The sequence below is a fragment of the Heloderma suspectum genome, chromosome 1, assembly GCF_057233095.1.
Source record: "Heloderma suspectum isolate Gila_16-S chromosome 1, 16-S_ref, whole genome shotgun sequence".
Lineage (NCBI taxonomy): Eukaryota > Metazoa > Chordata > Lepidosauria > Squamata > Helodermatidae > Heloderma > Heloderma suspectum.
In genome coordinates, this window is record NC_139458.1 from 362,820,261 (window position 1) to 362,837,635 (window position 17,375).

The 17,375-nt window shown below is 43.1% G+C and overlaps 1 protein-coding gene across 8 annotated transcripts in view; it reads left to right on the plus strand.

Annotated features, from left to right (window-relative positions):
• TTC13 (tetratricopeptide repeat domain 13) overlaps positions 1–17,375 on the plus strand; it is a 47,947-nt gene that overhangs the window by 1,467 nt on the left and 29,105 nt on the right. For 7 of the 8 annotated variants that reach the window (XR_014786763.1, XR_014786764.1, XM_084828077.1 and 4 more), the window contains exons 2-8: positions 4,671–4,765; positions 7,242–7,317; positions 9,457–9,527; positions 11,422–11,487; positions 13,491–13,583; positions 15,397–15,513; positions 16,750–16,860. Coding sequence is in view for 6 of the 8 variants with exons in the window: in XM_084828077.1 (XP_084684203.1) it covers positions 4,671–4,765; positions 7,242–7,317; positions 9,457–9,527; positions 11,422–11,487; positions 13,491–13,583; positions 15,397–15,513; positions 16,750–16,860 (629 nt within the window). In the remaining 2 variants the exon portion in view is untranslated. The remainder of the gene's footprint in view (positions 1–4,670; positions 4,766–7,241; positions 7,318–9,456; positions 9,528–11,421; positions 11,488–13,490; positions 13,584–15,396; positions 15,514–16,749; positions 16,861–17,375) is intronic. The other variant, XM_084828080.1, reaches the window with a different exon arrangement.

Below are 17,375 nucleotides of genomic sequence, written 5' to 3' on the forward strand. Positions count from 1 at the left end.
GCTACTTGCTTCTTTGAATCTCCTTGGGGGCATGGTTATAGGGACTGTCATGATGAACGCTTGTACTTCAGAATTTACTACTACACCACTGGGTACCATTCCCTTTGCCTCCTGAGGACTTGACACAGGTTTGATGTGGTATAATGTGTGAAATAACCTCTGAGGCAACCTTCTCCAACCTGGTGCCTTCCAGGTGTGTTGGACTACAACTCCCAGCATGCTTCCCAAGAGGTTATTTATTTATTTATAGCATTTTTACCCCACTCTTCAGCTGAAAAGCCTCCCAGATGAATATGACCAATAAAAACAAGAACAAGCCTACAGGCTAACGATTTACATGATGACTGTGGCTCATTGTGGTTTATTTAATCCGGAGTGGGTTGTAGTGCATGCTGGTGGCCATTTTGAATATTCAAGCTGTGACCACAGCTTGTCATGTCATCAGAACTCAGTGGGGCTGGGTTGTACATCGGTTAAACAACGCTCGCAGAACCCATGGCCTGTTTCAGGGTTATGCAACGGTTGTTTGACCCTTGCACAACCTACATCTAAACCAGGTTTAGATGATGCAACAGTTGTGGCTTTAATTTTCAGTTAGTGCCACCGCTCATTGTGGAATTCAGAAATCATACAGTTCTCCATTATCCCATTACAAAAGATCACAACTCTGTTGCCAGTGTTACCAACTTGCATTGCCATCCTAGTCTCTCAGGTTTTGATTAGTCACAACACTCTTGATCATACACTCTTGTTTATACACTCTTCTATAAATGATATATACAGTTTAATATATAGCATATCTCAGGTATTCAGAATGTTTCACTTACATCCTTGGTAATCAAACTCAAGTCCTTGGTACTGTAGGAAACAGAAGATAGTTAGAAATAAAGAGAAATTAGTTAGAAATTAGAGGTCTTGATAGTGTTCCTTAAAGAAGAGGAACTCCAGCAGCACCAGATAGGCCGCTTAACAAGATCAGCCTCGGATAGCCTTCTCTCTGTCCCATCAGCCAGGACAGCTAGACTGATGGGGACAAGGGACAAGGCCTTTTCTGTGGTGGCCCCCACTCTGTGGAACTCCCTCCCTAGGGAACTCCGTCATGCCCCCTCTTTAATGAGCTTCCGTCGTGCATTAAAAACGTGGTTGTTCAGGCAGGCATTTGGGGTGGGTTAGGGTATTTTAGAAAATGTTTTTATTGTAGAATTTTATTGTTTTAAACTGTTTTATTGTATGTTGTACATCGCCCAGAGTGGCTGGGTGACCAGCCAGATGGGCGATTAATAAATTTAATAATAAATAAATAAATAAAGAGTGGGCTGGTATTCTAATCATGTGGGTAAAGAGCATGTGATTCTTTGTCATAATTGTGTCTGCTCAATATCATCCAGTTGAGCGCTTTTGAGTAGTTAAAAGTTTCCTTGCTGTAAGCTCTGGGTTACAACAGCTTGAACCCTTGAAGGCCCGCTGACCAATTTTGGGGACATTTTGCAGACTGGTCTCTTGTATTTGTGCTGATCTGGATGCTGTTGTTTATGAATGGGACTAATGTACCAATCTAGTTGCTTTGTTATGGATATCTTTCAGCATGTGCATGCTGTGGATAAACTGCTTGGAGGACTGCGTCCTTTTACTTGAGAACTGTTGCCCATCCTGGCTAATGAAATTATCCAGGACTGGGCTGAGTATTTAGACCTTGAAAGTGGTTAAGCCTTCCTTGAGGGATGGTGTAGTCCCTGCTGCTTTGAAGGAAGCAGTAGTGAGGCCCTTGTTAAAGAAAAAAGTTTAGATCCTATGGTTTGGGATAGCTACAGTCTAGTGTCTAATCTGCCATTCTTGGGCAAGGTGGTGGGTGATGGCTTCTCAGCTCCAGGCAGTGTTGGGTGATACCGATGACTTCAATCCCTTCCTATATGGTTTCAGATCTGGTTATGGGACAGACGCAGCTTTCATCGCCCCAGTGGTGTCTTACTCTGGGAATGCCTGGTGGAGGGCATGGACGGGGAGTGCAAATCTGTTAATTTTCCTGGACCCTCAGTGGACCATCTGTCTGGGTTGGGCTTAGGAGGCATGGTGTTACGGTGGTTCTGGTCATTTCTGGAGGACTGGTCTCAGAAGATGGTTTTATGGGACTTTTGCTTCCCCCTATGGCCAATGACCTAAGATATGTAGGGATGGACAAAAGGGACTTACCTGGTCCCGCAGCTTGCTTCACGGTGGGGGGGGAGGCGCTTCAGTTCTCCCCCCCGAAGTTCAGGTGAGGGGGGGGAGGTGCCCCGCCTCACCCGGCCAAAATTCAGGCCGGGGGGGAGGCGCCCCATCCCTCGCCGCCGAAATTCAGGCCAGGGAGGAACGCCCCGTCTACCCGGCCGCGAAAAAAAAGAAGTAAAGTAAAAAAACACACACATACCCCCGTGATAGGCTACGTAATGATTTACGTAGCCTATTACGGCTAGATTTCCAAAGTCAGCCGTGATAGGCTATGTAAATCGTCACATAGCCTATCACGGGTGACTTTGGGGAAAAAAAAGTGCGTATGCAAATGGCAGCGCCCATGGGGCGACGCCATTTGCGTTCCTTAGTTTGGCACGTCTAGTCTACGTAAAGATTTACGTAGACTACGGCGAAAATAAGGGAACGCTATTTGCGTTGCCCTTATTTTCGCCGTAGTCTACGTAAATCTTTACTTAGACTAGATGTGTCAAACTAAGGAACTAAGTGCGTACGCACTTTTTTTTTTTTAAAGTCACCCGTGATAGGCTACGTGACGATTTACATAGCCTATTACGGCTGACCTTGGAAATCTAGCCGTGAAAGGCTATGTAAATCGTTACGTAGCCTATCACGGGTGTGGTGTTTTTTTTTTACTTTCTTTTTTTATTTTGCAATGGCAGCGGCGGCAGCTGGTCAGAAGACCGGCCGCCGCCCCCACCGAAACGCCGCCGGGACCCGCTGCCGAGAGGGACATTTGCACGAGGTAAGTCCCATCCCGGGGGGGGGGCGGGGGGCCAGCGGAGAATTTCACCAACAATTTCGGGGGGCCGAATGCGTTGGCATTCGGCCTCCCGGAGATTCGTGGAGAAATTCTCCGCCATCCCTATTGCTACAAAGTTCTGCCTTGTCCTCCGTTCTTTTTAATATCTACATGAAATCACTGGGGGGAAGTCATCTGGAGGTTTGTGCTGAAGTGTCACCACCAGTGTGTGGATGATATTGAGCTCTACCTCTTGTTTCCAGCTATCTCTCCCAAGGAGGCTGTGGAACTCATGAACCAGTGTCTCAAGGTGGTTTGGGGGTGAATGAGGGCTAACAAGCTGAAAACCTAGACAAGACAAAGGTGCTGTGTGTAGGGAAACGGACTACTGTGGATAAAGGTTTACAGCTAGTCTCAGATGGGATGGAACTTCCCCTGAAGGGCCAAGTATGTAGTTTGGGAGTTCTGGACTCTGTCACCTGGATGCCAGCTTTCTGTTCACATTTAAAATTTTGACTGCGGAATCCAAAACTCATAGCCAGACTGCAACAGCAACCCAGAAATAACACATCTCTGTACTTCCCCACTTACTTAAAAGTAAAATGTTGATGACTGTAATGATAGTGTTCAAGCTTTTATAGCCTGGAACATATTGTTAAAATGAGAAACTGATCAAGATCCCACAAATATTAATCCCTGTGTATTCATTATGATGGGGGCCGCGGTGGCTTAGTGGTTAAGGCACTGAATTGCAGACCGGAAAGGTCAGCAGGACAGCAGTTCGAGACCCGAGTGCTGCATGACGGAGTGAGCTCCCGTCTTCAGTCCCAGCTCCTGCCAACCTAGCAGTTCGAAAGCAAGAAATTGCAAGTAGATAAATAGGTACCGCCTCGGCGGGAAAGGTAACAGCGTTCCGTGCACCTCGGTGTTCAGTCATGCCGGCCACATGACCACGGAAGCGTCATCGGACAGCGCTGGCTCTTCGGCTTAGAAACAGGGATGAGCACCGCACCCTAGAGTCGGACACGACTGGTTGGGGACACCTTTACCTTTACCTTTCTTATTCATTATGATACATTTTCAGTATATAAACTTTCAGACTACTTCTACCACTTGGTTTCTAATTTATGGCTTTTCAGTGCCAGACTAAGACCTTTTTAATTATCCCACAGGCTCTGAAAAATCTGTTACTTTTAGCACTGCGTTATGTTTTAATATGGATGTTTTACATTCTGGTATTTTTAGGTTTCTGTTATCTGCTATGGTATGATCCTTTAGCTTCCCTCTGTTTTATAATAATTATTTTAGTCCTGCTTTATGGAATTATCTTTTGTTGATTTTGTGATTTTATGTTTTTATATTTTGTAAAAACACCCAGAGAACAACAGTTATTGAGTGAATGATAGTAATTAATGTTGATGTACAAACTGTGTGCTAGGCACTATACAGAACAAAAGTACACACTCTCCATTCCCAGCAGGTATATGGTCTTCAAAAATACAACACCTTTAGTGCTAGTTTCCACTTGGAACCAATCCACTCTTGTAATGTTGTTTTTAAGGAGGTGATAAATGTTTGAACAATTTCCATGTAATCTGTTGTATAACTGGCACTGTTTTCTTCTGCATTTAAATTCTGCTTGATTGTAGCTATTTTAAGATGAGCATGCCAATTAACAATGAAAATCTTTCCATTTCAGACTCTTCTTTTTTGCATTTTCGTGAGTCAGACTGTGAACTACGAGGGTCTCCATCTTGTGAATCCCTGCTTTCTCTCAATACAGAAAAACTTCTGGTATGTCTATCTGTCCACTGTGTATGGAAAGAAGAATGCTGAAGGGTCTTTGTTAAAATAGCTATTTTGCTATTTCACTTGGGATATTATTTATTTATTTAGGGCGCAATCCTAGTGGCCATAGGATTGCTCCCTTATTTATTTAAAACATTTGTATCCCACCCTATATCATTAAGATCTCAGGGTAGCATACAGATAAAATCAATTTAAACGGTATAAAAGAATAAATTAAACACTTAAAAACATATTAAACCATTAAACAAGCTAATACCAATTAAAATCTAAAACAATAAAACAGTTAAAACAGTGCGCTGCTTGAGGGAATGCATTTAGCCCTCAAAGGCTTTGGTAAAAAGCCATGTTTTTACTTGGCACCAGAATTAAACCAATGTCTGCGCCAATTCGGTCTCCAAGGGGAGGGCATTCCACAACCAGGGTGCCACAGCAGAGAAGGCCTTCTTCCACGTTCCACCATAGTGTATGTCTCGCACTGGCGCGATGCAGAGGAGGGCCCCTCCAACACATTTCAGTCCTTGGGCAGGCATATATAGGGAGAGGCGCTCCCTCAAATACTAAGGTCCCAAGCCGCTTAAGGCTTTAAATGTCATCACCACACCCCTGAATTCTGACCGGAAGTGTATTGGCAGCCAGTGCAATTCCTTTAAGACCGGTGTTATGTGATCTTTGTGAGATGTTCCAGTCAGCAGTCTAGCTGCTGCATTTTGCACTAGCTGCAACTTCCAACTCGTCTTCAAGGGCAGCCCCATGTAAAGTACATTGCAGTAGTCTAATCAGGAAGTTACCAGCCCATGTACTACTGTGGCTGGTTACCCCTGTCCAGGAAAGGCCATAGCTGGCAGATCAGCTGAAGCTGGCCCCAAGTACTCTGGGCCACGGAGTCCACCTTGGGCTCCAGTGACAGGGATGGATCTAGGAGTATTCCCACGCTATGCACCTGCTCCTTCAGAGGGAGTGCAACCCCATCCAGGACAAGTCGCTTACCCAATTCCTGGACTCGGGAACCACCAATCCACAGAGCTTCCATCTTGTCAGGATTTAGCTTCAGTTTATTGGCCCTCATCCAGCCCATTATAGCTGGATGCTATAGCCCATCCAGGCACTGTTCCAGCACCGTCACCACCTAAGTCGATGACAAGGAGAAATAGAGCTGAGTATCATCAGCATACTGGTGACACCCCACCCCAAAACTCCTAATGTCCGCACCCAACGGCTTCATATAGATGTTGAACAGCATAGATGGAATAGAGCCCTGTGGTACCCCACAGCTTAATAGTCATGAGGTAGAACAGGAATACCCCAATACCACTGTCTGGAATTGGCCCTGCAGGTAGGAGTGGAAGCACTGTAGCACAGTGCCCCCAACTCCCATCCTGCAGAGCCGATCCAGTAAGACACCATGTTCAATGGTGTCAAAAGCTGCTGAGAGATCCAGGAAGATCAACACGGTAGCACTGGAGTAGGTCGTCAGTTGGAGCAACCAAGGCTGTTTCAGTGCCGGATCCTGGCCTGAAACCAGACTGAAATGGGTCCAGATAATCAATTTCCTCCAAGAACGACTGAAGCTGCCCAGCCGCCACACACTCAAGCACCTTGCCCCAAAAGGGGATATTAGCAATGGGGTGATAATTCTCACATACCTCTGGGTCCAGGGAGGTCCTCTTCAGGAGAGGGTGCGCTACAGTGTCTTTCAAGGCGGCAGGCACCATCCCCTGACAGAGTGAGGCATTTACCACCCCCTGGACCCACCCAATCAATCCACCCCTGGATCGTATTAACCAAGATGTGCAAGGGTCAAGCTTACATATGGTGGGACAGACTGATTCAAGTGTCTTGTCCATGTCATCAGGCTGCAACAACAAACTGATCCCAGGAAACACAACCAGGTGGAAGACTGGACACTTCCCCAGACTCTGCAATAACTGTGGTGTCAGGTTCTGAGTGAATACAAGCGACTTCCTCCACAAAGTGCCTAGCAATTTTATTACACCAAATGACTGAGGGTCATTAGTTTTATTGACGATGATGAAATTTGTCTAATTACATTGTTTATACCTAAATCTTGATTCTTGACATATGTATTATCGATGGAAAGGAAATCTAAATTATTTGATTACTTGCACTGTTTGTATTTAGCACTATGGATGTCATTGAAACTATATAAACAATGTTTTAACTGATTTTCTAAAAATACGCATTATTTTACAGATACTTTAGAATCCAAATATCCTGAGGATTCAAGCTTTAGATTGTCTGATTCTAAACAGCGATAGTAAAAAAAAAAATGGACACAATCCTGCCAAAGTTAAACTTTAAGTCACATTGATTTCAGTGGTACAGTTAAGCCCATTGTTAACTTGCTTGCATTGATATCAGCAGTTTAACTTTTGATCACCCCTTAATTTTTATCAGTTTTATGTCAGTGTTGTCAGTTTGATGTATTAAATGTTTTTCGCAGAGCCAAGCAAAATCACTGGCAGGACAGAAACGGTTTCCATTTGCCACAGATGATGATAATGCAAATGAGGAATTAGGTAAGTTATGTTACGTGTGATCTGTGTCTCTGTGTAGAGTGGTGACTATAGGATTGATTCATATTTGCAGTTTTGGCTGCGGTAACCAAAATGGTACAATTACCCATTTGGACTTGATGGTAGAGAGAACTACATAGACAGAAGATCCATGCATTCTTGCACTTATGAATCCAGTTTCACTTCTGTCTTCTCACCCTTCCTGTCCCTGATGTTGCTCATTGTGCACTGCTGCTCACTGCAGCGGCACTTCCCTGCCCTCCCCTAGTCCCTATCCCTTGAACAGTTTTCTTTCCACATGCTCTAGATATTTCTGCTTTCAGTGGCATTTTTGCAGTCCAATCCTAAGCATGTCTACATGCCACTGTTTTTAATGGGACTTTCTCCCAGGTAACTGGTTATAGGATTGAAGCCTTTAAAAACTGTGCTTTAAGATGGACGGAAGCATATGTGTGTGAAACATGTGTGTGTTTCAAAGAAGAACCCTTTTCTTCTAGAATGTTGCTGGGTATGTGCAACTTCTCTGTTATTAGACCAGTGCGTGTTACTTTTGCTATATTATGCTGCTCGCACACATCTTAAAGTAGGAGTGGGGAACTGTTTTCAGCCTGAAAGCCATATTCCTTCATGGGTAACCTTCCAGTGGCTGCATGCCAGTGGTGTGTGGAACCTAAGCCAAGAGTGGGCAGGGCCAAAGCCAAACATATACCACGCACAACACCATTCACATCCATCCACACACTCCCCCCCACCTCATATAAATCCATACATTCACTCACACATACACACACATGCACACACACCATCATTTCTCCTGTAGTTTCCAGTGGGTGGATGGTCATTGCACCTACCTGATGCCGTGTGCAGAATTGATGGGAAGTACTGAGACTGTTCAGATATTTCCAATAAAATGTGGCTGTTATGACTTGATCCTGGTTTTACATGAAAAGTGGGAACTGTTTCTGCTTCTTAGGAGTTCTTACAGAGGGCTTTTTACCCACCCCCTATTCAGTTTTATTCCAGACCCTCCCTGTATCTCATTTGAAATATGTTTCTGTCCCCCCTGTTTGGACTGCTTTCTTTGTTTCTCTGTTGTGAGCTCAATTCCCAAGGGAACAAACTCCAGAGAGTCAAGAATGGGGAAATGGAGAGAGAAATGAAACCATAAAGGAGGAAGGGAAGACGAAGGAAGGAAAGAAGAGCCTATTTACCCTCTGGGAAGGGAGCCTATTTATTAGCTTAGAAGAGGGGAAAAATAGCTCTATCTGAATATTTGAGAAAGAGAAGAGCTCCAGTGACTGCTGGAAAACTACACACTATGTTAAATGCCATAGCGTGTAGGTGACCTTAACTTTTTATTTTACTTTCTTGTAAGCATGCTATACCATGCATAAGTTTATACCGGGGTGGGGAGCATGTTGCAGGTGGGGGGCTGAATTGATCCCCACCGGACCCTCCACAGGCCAGATGGTGTCAGTGGGTATGATTCCATCCCCCACTGACACCATCCTGCATGCCCACCATTTTTCCTTTCTCGGTGCTGCCACCCACATCACCTAAATGCTATTCCAGAGTGTCCCCCATCCTTCTGGGGCATATTTTTTTTATGGGGGAAGGGGGAATTGATAAAAATCGCCTCTGTCCCTTTCTGTGCACAAGAGCTTCTGTTGGATCATAGGAAGAACATAGGACTCTGCCTTATATCAAGTCAGACCATTGGTTCACCTAGTTCAGTATTGTCTGCATTAACTGGCAGCAGCTTTCCAAAGTTTCAGGCAGGAGTCTTTCCCAGCTGTAGCTGGATATGCCAGGATTTGAACGTGAGACTTTTTGTGTGAGTAGGGATGTTTTTATTGCCTACTCTGTCCACAAGTCAGTGCAAGTTAAAAATTATCTTTGAACTGTACAGTGATTTCTGAAGCTACTCTTTACAGCAGTGCACATTGCATATATTAAATTTTGATACTAAACTACTTGCTGATGATTGTGTTTGACAGGTTAGGAAATTGGGTTTTCTTGAAACTTGGTTTTCCGGATTCACGCTCCCTTTTTGGAGGATATTCAACAAATCTTACATGTATGGCAAATATGGAATTTATGGAAGCTTGCTTGACTCAATAACCCATTATGCTATTTTTACAGCTATCGCTTATGTATTGATTGGAAGTGGCCTTTATGATGAAGCTATACGATACTTCTCAACAATGCTCCAGGTAACAATTCACTCATTTTACCACTGTAATGCTATACTTCTGTAATGGGGCTTCCCAAAGCAGGACACCTGTCTTCTTAGAGAAGAGTGACACAAGGGAAAAACTGCTTAGCTTAGCCTGCTTGCATTCCCTAAAACATAGTTGAAAATGTATGGATGGAACGTTAAAATATAAAAGGGAAGCAGGGGACTGAGGTAGAACTCTTTGAAGATAACAACAGTGTATTCTCTTCCTTGAGCATAAAAGGTTGTGTGATAGAAAAGGAGCTGCTGACATGCAGCCAGAGCAAAAGTAGCCCTGAGAAAAAGGTTGGAAAAGGGACCTCCTTTTATAAAGAATTATAGGAAATAATTTTATATTGTGCAAGGTAGTAACACTTTCTTTAAGCAGTACAGCACCTTATCACAAGTAGTTTCTAAATATTTGGTCTCGTCTGTGTGATGGTCTCAGGGATTTAAATGACATATTAATTAAGTTCAGCCTGGTTGCTTTTGGCAGGTAAGAGTTGCTTCCAGGCAACTGAGCAGGGAATGCGTTTGTAAACTTGGAAGAGTTTGTCATTTTCTTTCAGGCCTGTTGATGTGCCACAAAATGGTTAATTGAGGCATACTTGGACTGGCAGTCTAGTAAAAAAAATTCTGTGGGCTGAAGACTTTTGCGGACTTGCAAGTAAAGTTGGGTGGATTGGCCAAACAGAATTCACATATTTATTCATCATTAAAGTGGTGCGAAACTGAAACCTATTCAGATGTGAATCGACTCAGGCTATCTCCAGCTTTTCAACTGAACATGTAAACATATTAGTAAACATATTATTTTTCAGCTGAAAAAATATTGATTTACCAATAGTATGTTCGTCTTTGCTATTAAATCAATAACTCTTCAGTAGAAAAGTTCAGAAGTTCAAAAAACAAACAGAAGAATATAGACTGAGGCAAAGGTGGATATGGATGTTGAAAGTTTGTGGTCAAAACTTGGCAGAATCTAACATGCAGCTTCTTGGGGAAGCAGTTGACTGGAAGCTTTAGAAAATATAATTGGGTACGCACATCTACTGTGAAACTCAGGCCAAAATGATAGAACTACAATTGTCTGTAGGCTGTAGCAAGTTTTGGTTGGTGTTAAATTCCTTGGTCCAAAACCTGTTGCAAAGCCCATGTGAGATGTGGTATATAGAGCAGTATCCAATTGATCCCTGCTGCTGATGGAAAGGCTTTCGTCAGCAGAACTTGGAAAGCTGCAGATTTGAGTTAACGGAACATCTGAGGAAGGGTGGACTGCTTAACTCCCCCACCCACCCATTTTTCTGCACAAAATTCTCCAGCTGTTTTTTGCCCTGTAGGAGAAAATATATAGGTACTTATATCTCCACACACACACACACACACACACACACCTGTGTATGTGTCATGTGATGGAGAAATGGCTGGTGGAGAGTTGAGTCCTGTCATTCCCCTACTTAAACACCCAACCTCCTGAAGGTACTTTTAGTGCATATGTGTGTTTTGTGGGGGGTGGGGAGAATGTCAGAAAGATACATGCACCTCCATGTCACATGTAGTTTGGTCCTGAAGGGCCTGAAATTAATCTGTCTTTGAAAAGCAGCTGTGCTGTCACCTGAACACTGGCTATTTCTCCTGCTACATGATGGGAATTCTGTGTAATTGTGTTTTAAGCATTAATTATTAAGGTATATTAGAATGTATTTCAAATACATGAATATATTTTAAGTATATGGGGTGAGATATGCAACTAAAGCATAGCAAAGAAGTGGACTGAAATAAGCAAAGACCTTCATAGTAAGAAATATGCTGAGGCTAATAAGCAGTTGGAAGATATATTAAGACTAGTGCACTGGAATCTTCCAAAGATAATTCTATTTTTCTCTGAATAGGAACAACCAGAGCTCGTTAGTGCAATTTATGGGCGAGGGATAGCCTATGGAAAGAAAGGGCTGCATGTGAGTATCTAACATTTTGAAGCTGCACATAGTTATATTCATAGCTGCAACTTATATGCTTTAGCAGATTCATGATGGGCCCAGGTCAACTGGATCACTTAGCTACTTAGCACTGTTTTTCTGGTGTTGCATGTACATGGCTGAGGCTAGTATCTAAATGTCAGATATCCCATGGTCTTTGATGTTGTGCTATCTCAAGTCTATGCAGAACCTGACCAGTTACAATTATTTGGCGTTTTCCAGTTGACATTCAGCTAATTAATATGCAAGCTTTCCATAGGATGAATTAACGAAAGGAAAGGAGACAAGATATCCAGCAATATTTGCATTGCTGGCCTGATAGGCCTCCAAAGGGAAATTTAAAATGCTATCAACATATAGCTCTGGAGAGCTTTGTGTGGAAAGCGTAGTCTTTTGCCTTGATGCAAATTCATATCGCTGCATCACCCTGTATTCAAATCTATGGTGCGATTTCACTTGGAATACTGTTCTGTGTGCATTTTTGGTCCCTGCTCCCCAAAAAGGATGTTGTAGAGCCGGAGAAAGTGCAGAAGAGGGCAACCAAGGGGCTGAAGCAACCTTCCTATAAAGAAAGGTTTCAATATTTGGGGCTTTTCAGTTTAGAAAAAAAGATGAGTAAGGGGAAATATGATCGAAGTGTATAAATTATGCATGGTGTGGAGAAAATGGATAGATACATTTTTCTCCCTCTCAGTACGAGAAAATGGGGTCATTCAATGAAGCTAGATGATGGGAGACTCAGGACAGATAAAAGGAAGTACTTCTTCACACAGCAACATCGTTAAACTCTGGAATTCACTGCCACAAGATGCAGCAATGGCCAAAATAGATGCCATTAAAGGGGCTTAGACAACTTCATGTAGGCTATCAGTGGGTACTAGTCATGATGGCTATATACTGCCCCTTGGAGCAGAGGCATCATCCATCTGAATACCAGTTGCTGGGGATGACAAGCAGGCAGGTCATGTCCGGTTTATGGGCTTCCCATAGACATCTGTTCGGCCACTGTATGACCAGAATGCTGGACTAGCTAGGCTTTTGGTCTGATCCAGGAGGGCACGTCTTACCTCTGCTGCATACATATGTGTCTTCCTTTCAGCAAAAAACCCATTTTCCCCCCTCAGTTCAGTTTTCAAACTGGTCACTGGAATTCTGCCCGAAACTGCATAGTGAGACTAGAAGCACTTGGTCAAAAGTGTTCCTGTAACCAGGTGTATCTTTCTAAGGGTTTAAATAGAAGTTACAAGTGACTGAGCTGCTGCTGCTCCATGTCTCTTTGCTCCATCTCCCTTGTAACATCGAGGCAAATACAACACATGGCATCATTGTGTGGTGCATTGCTGCACCTCCACAGCCAACAACCAATAGTAATTAAAACAAACCTCAGCTGAAGGGAACAAGCTGGTTCACACGTAATGAGATGCCACCATGGGTGAATTTCCCCATGGGGCTTCTCGTTGCAGTGCTGGCCACCATTTTGAAAATTGAAGCCTCAGAGGGGGCACGCTGCAGCTTGTTATGTGCAAACCCGGTGAGGGTGGGTTGTTGGGGTAGTTAACAAGCAACCCTAAAACAGGCCATGGATTGGGGGTGGCTTGTTCACCACCCCAACAACCCACTATCTCCAGGTTCTCACATAATGACAAGCTGCAGTGCAGCCCCACTGCGGCTTGGATTTTTAAAATGCAAAAAGCTGCGGGGAAATTCACCCAGAATGGCTTGCTGTTATGGGCAAACCAGCTCCCAGCTCCAAAATAGTGCTGAGGATAAACACTGAAAAAAGAGCTGTTTCAGTTTCTCCATTGTTATGCAAATAGGTTGTTTGTAGTTTCAAAAGCTCATTTCTCTTAGCACAAGTCGAAGTATTCCATGATGAAAGCAACTGGTTTGATTCATTTGGCATTGTGTCTTCTAAACATTGTCAACCTAACCTCATTCTAAACATGTTCTGCTGCTTACATGCTCTATTTTCCATTTTTAAGGATATAAAAAATGCAGAGCTTGCTTTGTTTGAGCTAAGCAGAGTAATTAGTCTGGCACCAGATCACCCTGAAGTGTTTGAACAGCGAGCAGAGGTAATTTTTTTCCTTTTAAAAAAACCTTTTGATGTCTGTACGTCATCAAAGTACAGTTTTTACTGCATGTTTATTGTTGGGAGTTCTTGTCTTAAAATGTGCCTGTGCTTTCTTATGTCATGTATGTGATAGAAGGGAGGGTATACTTGGTTATATTCCTGTAAATCAGGGGTAGGCAACATGTAGTCCATGTGCTTCATGCAGCCGCCCTGCCTTTTTTGCAGGCCCTACAACTCCATCACAGCTGAATTTCCTGCAGTGGCAGCAAAACCTCTTGTAATTTTGCTTCACAGCGAGGTGCATGGGGAGCGTGTGCCTTGTTTGGAAGCAGAATCATGGCTCCCAGAAGCCTCTCACTGGCAAATTCAGAGGCACAGCTGTGGGGTGTGTGTGTGTGAGGGCAATTCCTTCACCCCCCCAAATCCCTGGAACTTGCCCACCCCTGCTGTAAATGTATAATTTGAATTAAGCTTTGATGTACTGTTAGCTGTATATCAGTGTACATTAAGGAACAACATTTTTATCCATAGACCCGGTTCTCCTGTAACGATTAATTGTGGGTTAAACAACCCATAGTTAGTCTGGGGTTCACAGGGGCAAGCCTGGTGCTTCCCACGCTGTCACCCCTTCAGCCTTGCGAAACAACCCAAGTTGTTGTTTGCTGGGGTGTTCGTTGTGACGTGTGAACCCAGAACTCTGGGTTGTCAAGGGAGAAACAATCCAGAGTTTTAACCCAACAACAAACCATGGGTTAAAACTCTGGATTCTTTGTCCCTCAACAACTCAGAGTGCTAAATTTGCACCTTCTGATGAGTAACCCAAGAACAGGATGTTCCTGGGTTGTTTATGAAAGCAGATGCAAAGCATAAGCAGCAACCACCCAGGAAGCAGCATGCTTGTGCATTCTGGTGCAGCCCTGACTAACTGGGTTGTTTAACCCATAGTTAGTCATTACGTGTAAACCAGGTCATAGAATGCTTTGATATACCAAAATTGTACTCACAAAACCTGTTTAGGAATATTGTGTAAACAAACTGAACAGCATAATTACACTTATGGTTGTAGCTACAAACCTTCAAAGGGTGTGTGAATGTTTTGGGGTGTCTCTTAATATAGAAAGATGCTTGCAATTATAGGCACAACAAGAAATGTATACATTCTACAGATGGGCTTCAAATAGGCCAGCAGTGCATAGGAAGCATCGTACTGGCGCTTCCGTAGCTCCCTCCCCTCTCTACCCCTAGGAACGCCCACTTTTTGGCCGCTTGGTGCTGCCCTTACGAGCATGGAGCTGGGGACAAACCGTGCCTCCTATGAGTCAGCAGGAGAGGGGGAGGGGAGTCGGATTTCTAGGAACCGACCTCAGAGTGGTTGCTCCGAGTTCGGGTTTCAGAAACTGAAAAATCCTATGGCCGTCTAGACGCTCTCTAGTGTCCATAGGATTGCACTGTTAATGTACAATTTCTTCTCTGTACAATAATGCATTTAGTTAATTACTTAAGTGCTCAACACAAATGTAATAGTTTGGGCAGTATCCAACACTGCTGCTCTGCTTATGCAATTGATGTAGCATTAGCATAAGCAACCTCTAGTGCTGTGCCAATAGTGTAAGCTGGTGTGTCGGGATTTCCGTTATTAGTGTAGCGCTAGAGGCCGCTTATGCTAGCACTACGTCAATTTCATAAGAGAAGCAGCAGTATTGGGTACTGCCTTTTGTATATTAAGATGACATACTGTAAGCTAACACTATTTTGAAAAATGAAGGATTACTTGTATGCTCTTGCTAGGCTAAAGTGTTACCTTGGAATTATAGATATTATCACCTCTGGGTCGAATTAGTGAAGCACTGGCTGACCTCACTAAAGCTATTCAGCTAAAACCCTCAGCAAGACTTTACCGGCACAGAGGTACTCTTTACTTCATATCCGAGGTTAGTTTTCAATGAGACACTTCTAGTGAATGAGTTAGAACAGATGTTCAGTCTCAAGGAAAGGGAAGAATGGGAACCTCTAGGTGCACAGGAAAAGATTGGTTTAGGTCCAACGTGTTTCAGAATAAATCCTCCTGCAGGGGCACTCTTGAAGGACACTTCTCAACCTTGTATAAAACCACCGTTGCAACTTCAGTCTAGACACAAAACCTTTCCCAGAGTGCCTGGAGGTTTTCTCCCTTCTTTTTTCCTGTGATTGGTGCCTTCCTATTTTTTTCCACCTTGCATCAATCTCAGGGGCTACATTTGAAGCCCTTCATAACCTGTAAGGTAATGCATGTATCCTTTTAGACAACACAGTTTGGAAGTCAGGGCAGATCTTCCATTCCTTCCGCCCCGTTCCCCATAACTTGCAATGAGGCTAGCTCACAGGAGTTACAGAAGAGACTGCTTGAGGAAACGGGGTCAGGTGTTTTAGACTGGGAGGTACTATCTGCTAAATACCTATTTTTTCAGGAAGGGTGTACAAAAGTAATTTTCATTAGTTAAGCAAAAATAAATTTGCAAAAAAATATCTATATGTATTCGGCTATTTAAGTCATTTATACCCTGCCTCTACACTAAAATGTTCACAGCAGTCTGCAAAACGTGTGGTCACACAAATAAAAAGGATACATTTTGCATTCTCCTGGGACATGAAACTCAGTTATATAGTTCCAAGTATTACTTCAAATGTAAAAGGAATAGTAGGTATCTCTAGGGATTGTGGCAACAGCTTATTTCAAGATACTTTCCTTGACTTGTTATCAGTCCAGTTTCTTCAGTTGCTGTAACTGTAGGCCACTATGTTTTTTTTTCTCTCTGGTACTACTTATAGACAGAAAAGATTCTTTTGCAATTCAGTCCCATGCATTTATTCATAAGCAAGTCCCACTGAATTTAAAGAAGCTCCAAAGTAATTATGTCTATGATTGCAGTGTAACAGTGTAGTCCTACATGTGTCTACTCACAAGTAACTCATTGAGTTCAATGGGAATTACTCCCAGGTAAATGTGTGTAAGATTGTAGCTTAGGTATGTCAAATCAGTGTGCAGTTGACTATCCTTTTTTGTTTTAAGAATTACTAATTTTATAGAAAGCATATAGTATTACGTAACTGCAACATGATTTGTGCTGCCTTTATTAATTAGATCTAGCTGTTTTCTCTGCCTGATGGAAGTTGTTTTTGTGCAACAGGACTATGCAACAGCCCATGAAGACTTTCAGAATTCCCTTGAACTAAACAGAAACCAGCCTATAGCTATGCTTTACAAAGGTTTAACATATTTTCACAGAGGGCTTCTAAAGGTAATTATTTTGAATGCAGAATTTCCACCATATATGTTCCTATAAATGAATAATGTTGTGATTTAGCAGAGTCTGCTTTATGAATCTCCCTTGCAGTGCCAGAACAGTGGCCCATTTAGCCCAGTGCTCTCCACTGTGACAGTCAGTGTCTTTCCAAGGATCTAGGCAAGATCTTTTCCAAGCTGTGCTGCTTGAGTTCAGTTTAACTGGAGATACCAGGGATTGAACCTGGGGTCTTCTGTATGCAAAGCATGTGCTCTGTCCTTGAACTATGACCCCTGTCCACTGGTTAACACCAGCACACTATCTATACAACCCATCCTCATGAGTTGACCAGCTGAGGCCAAGTGTACATTTCTACTTTCTAAATTGCTCTCTAAGAAAAGGACTACTATATGCTATATGCTGTTTTACTTTTACTACTTATCTGGCCCAGGGCTCCTTTTTCAATTTTCATTTCACTGTTGCCATAGCACTTGTTTGGATTTTAAGTCCTTCGTTGGTTTACTCATCAG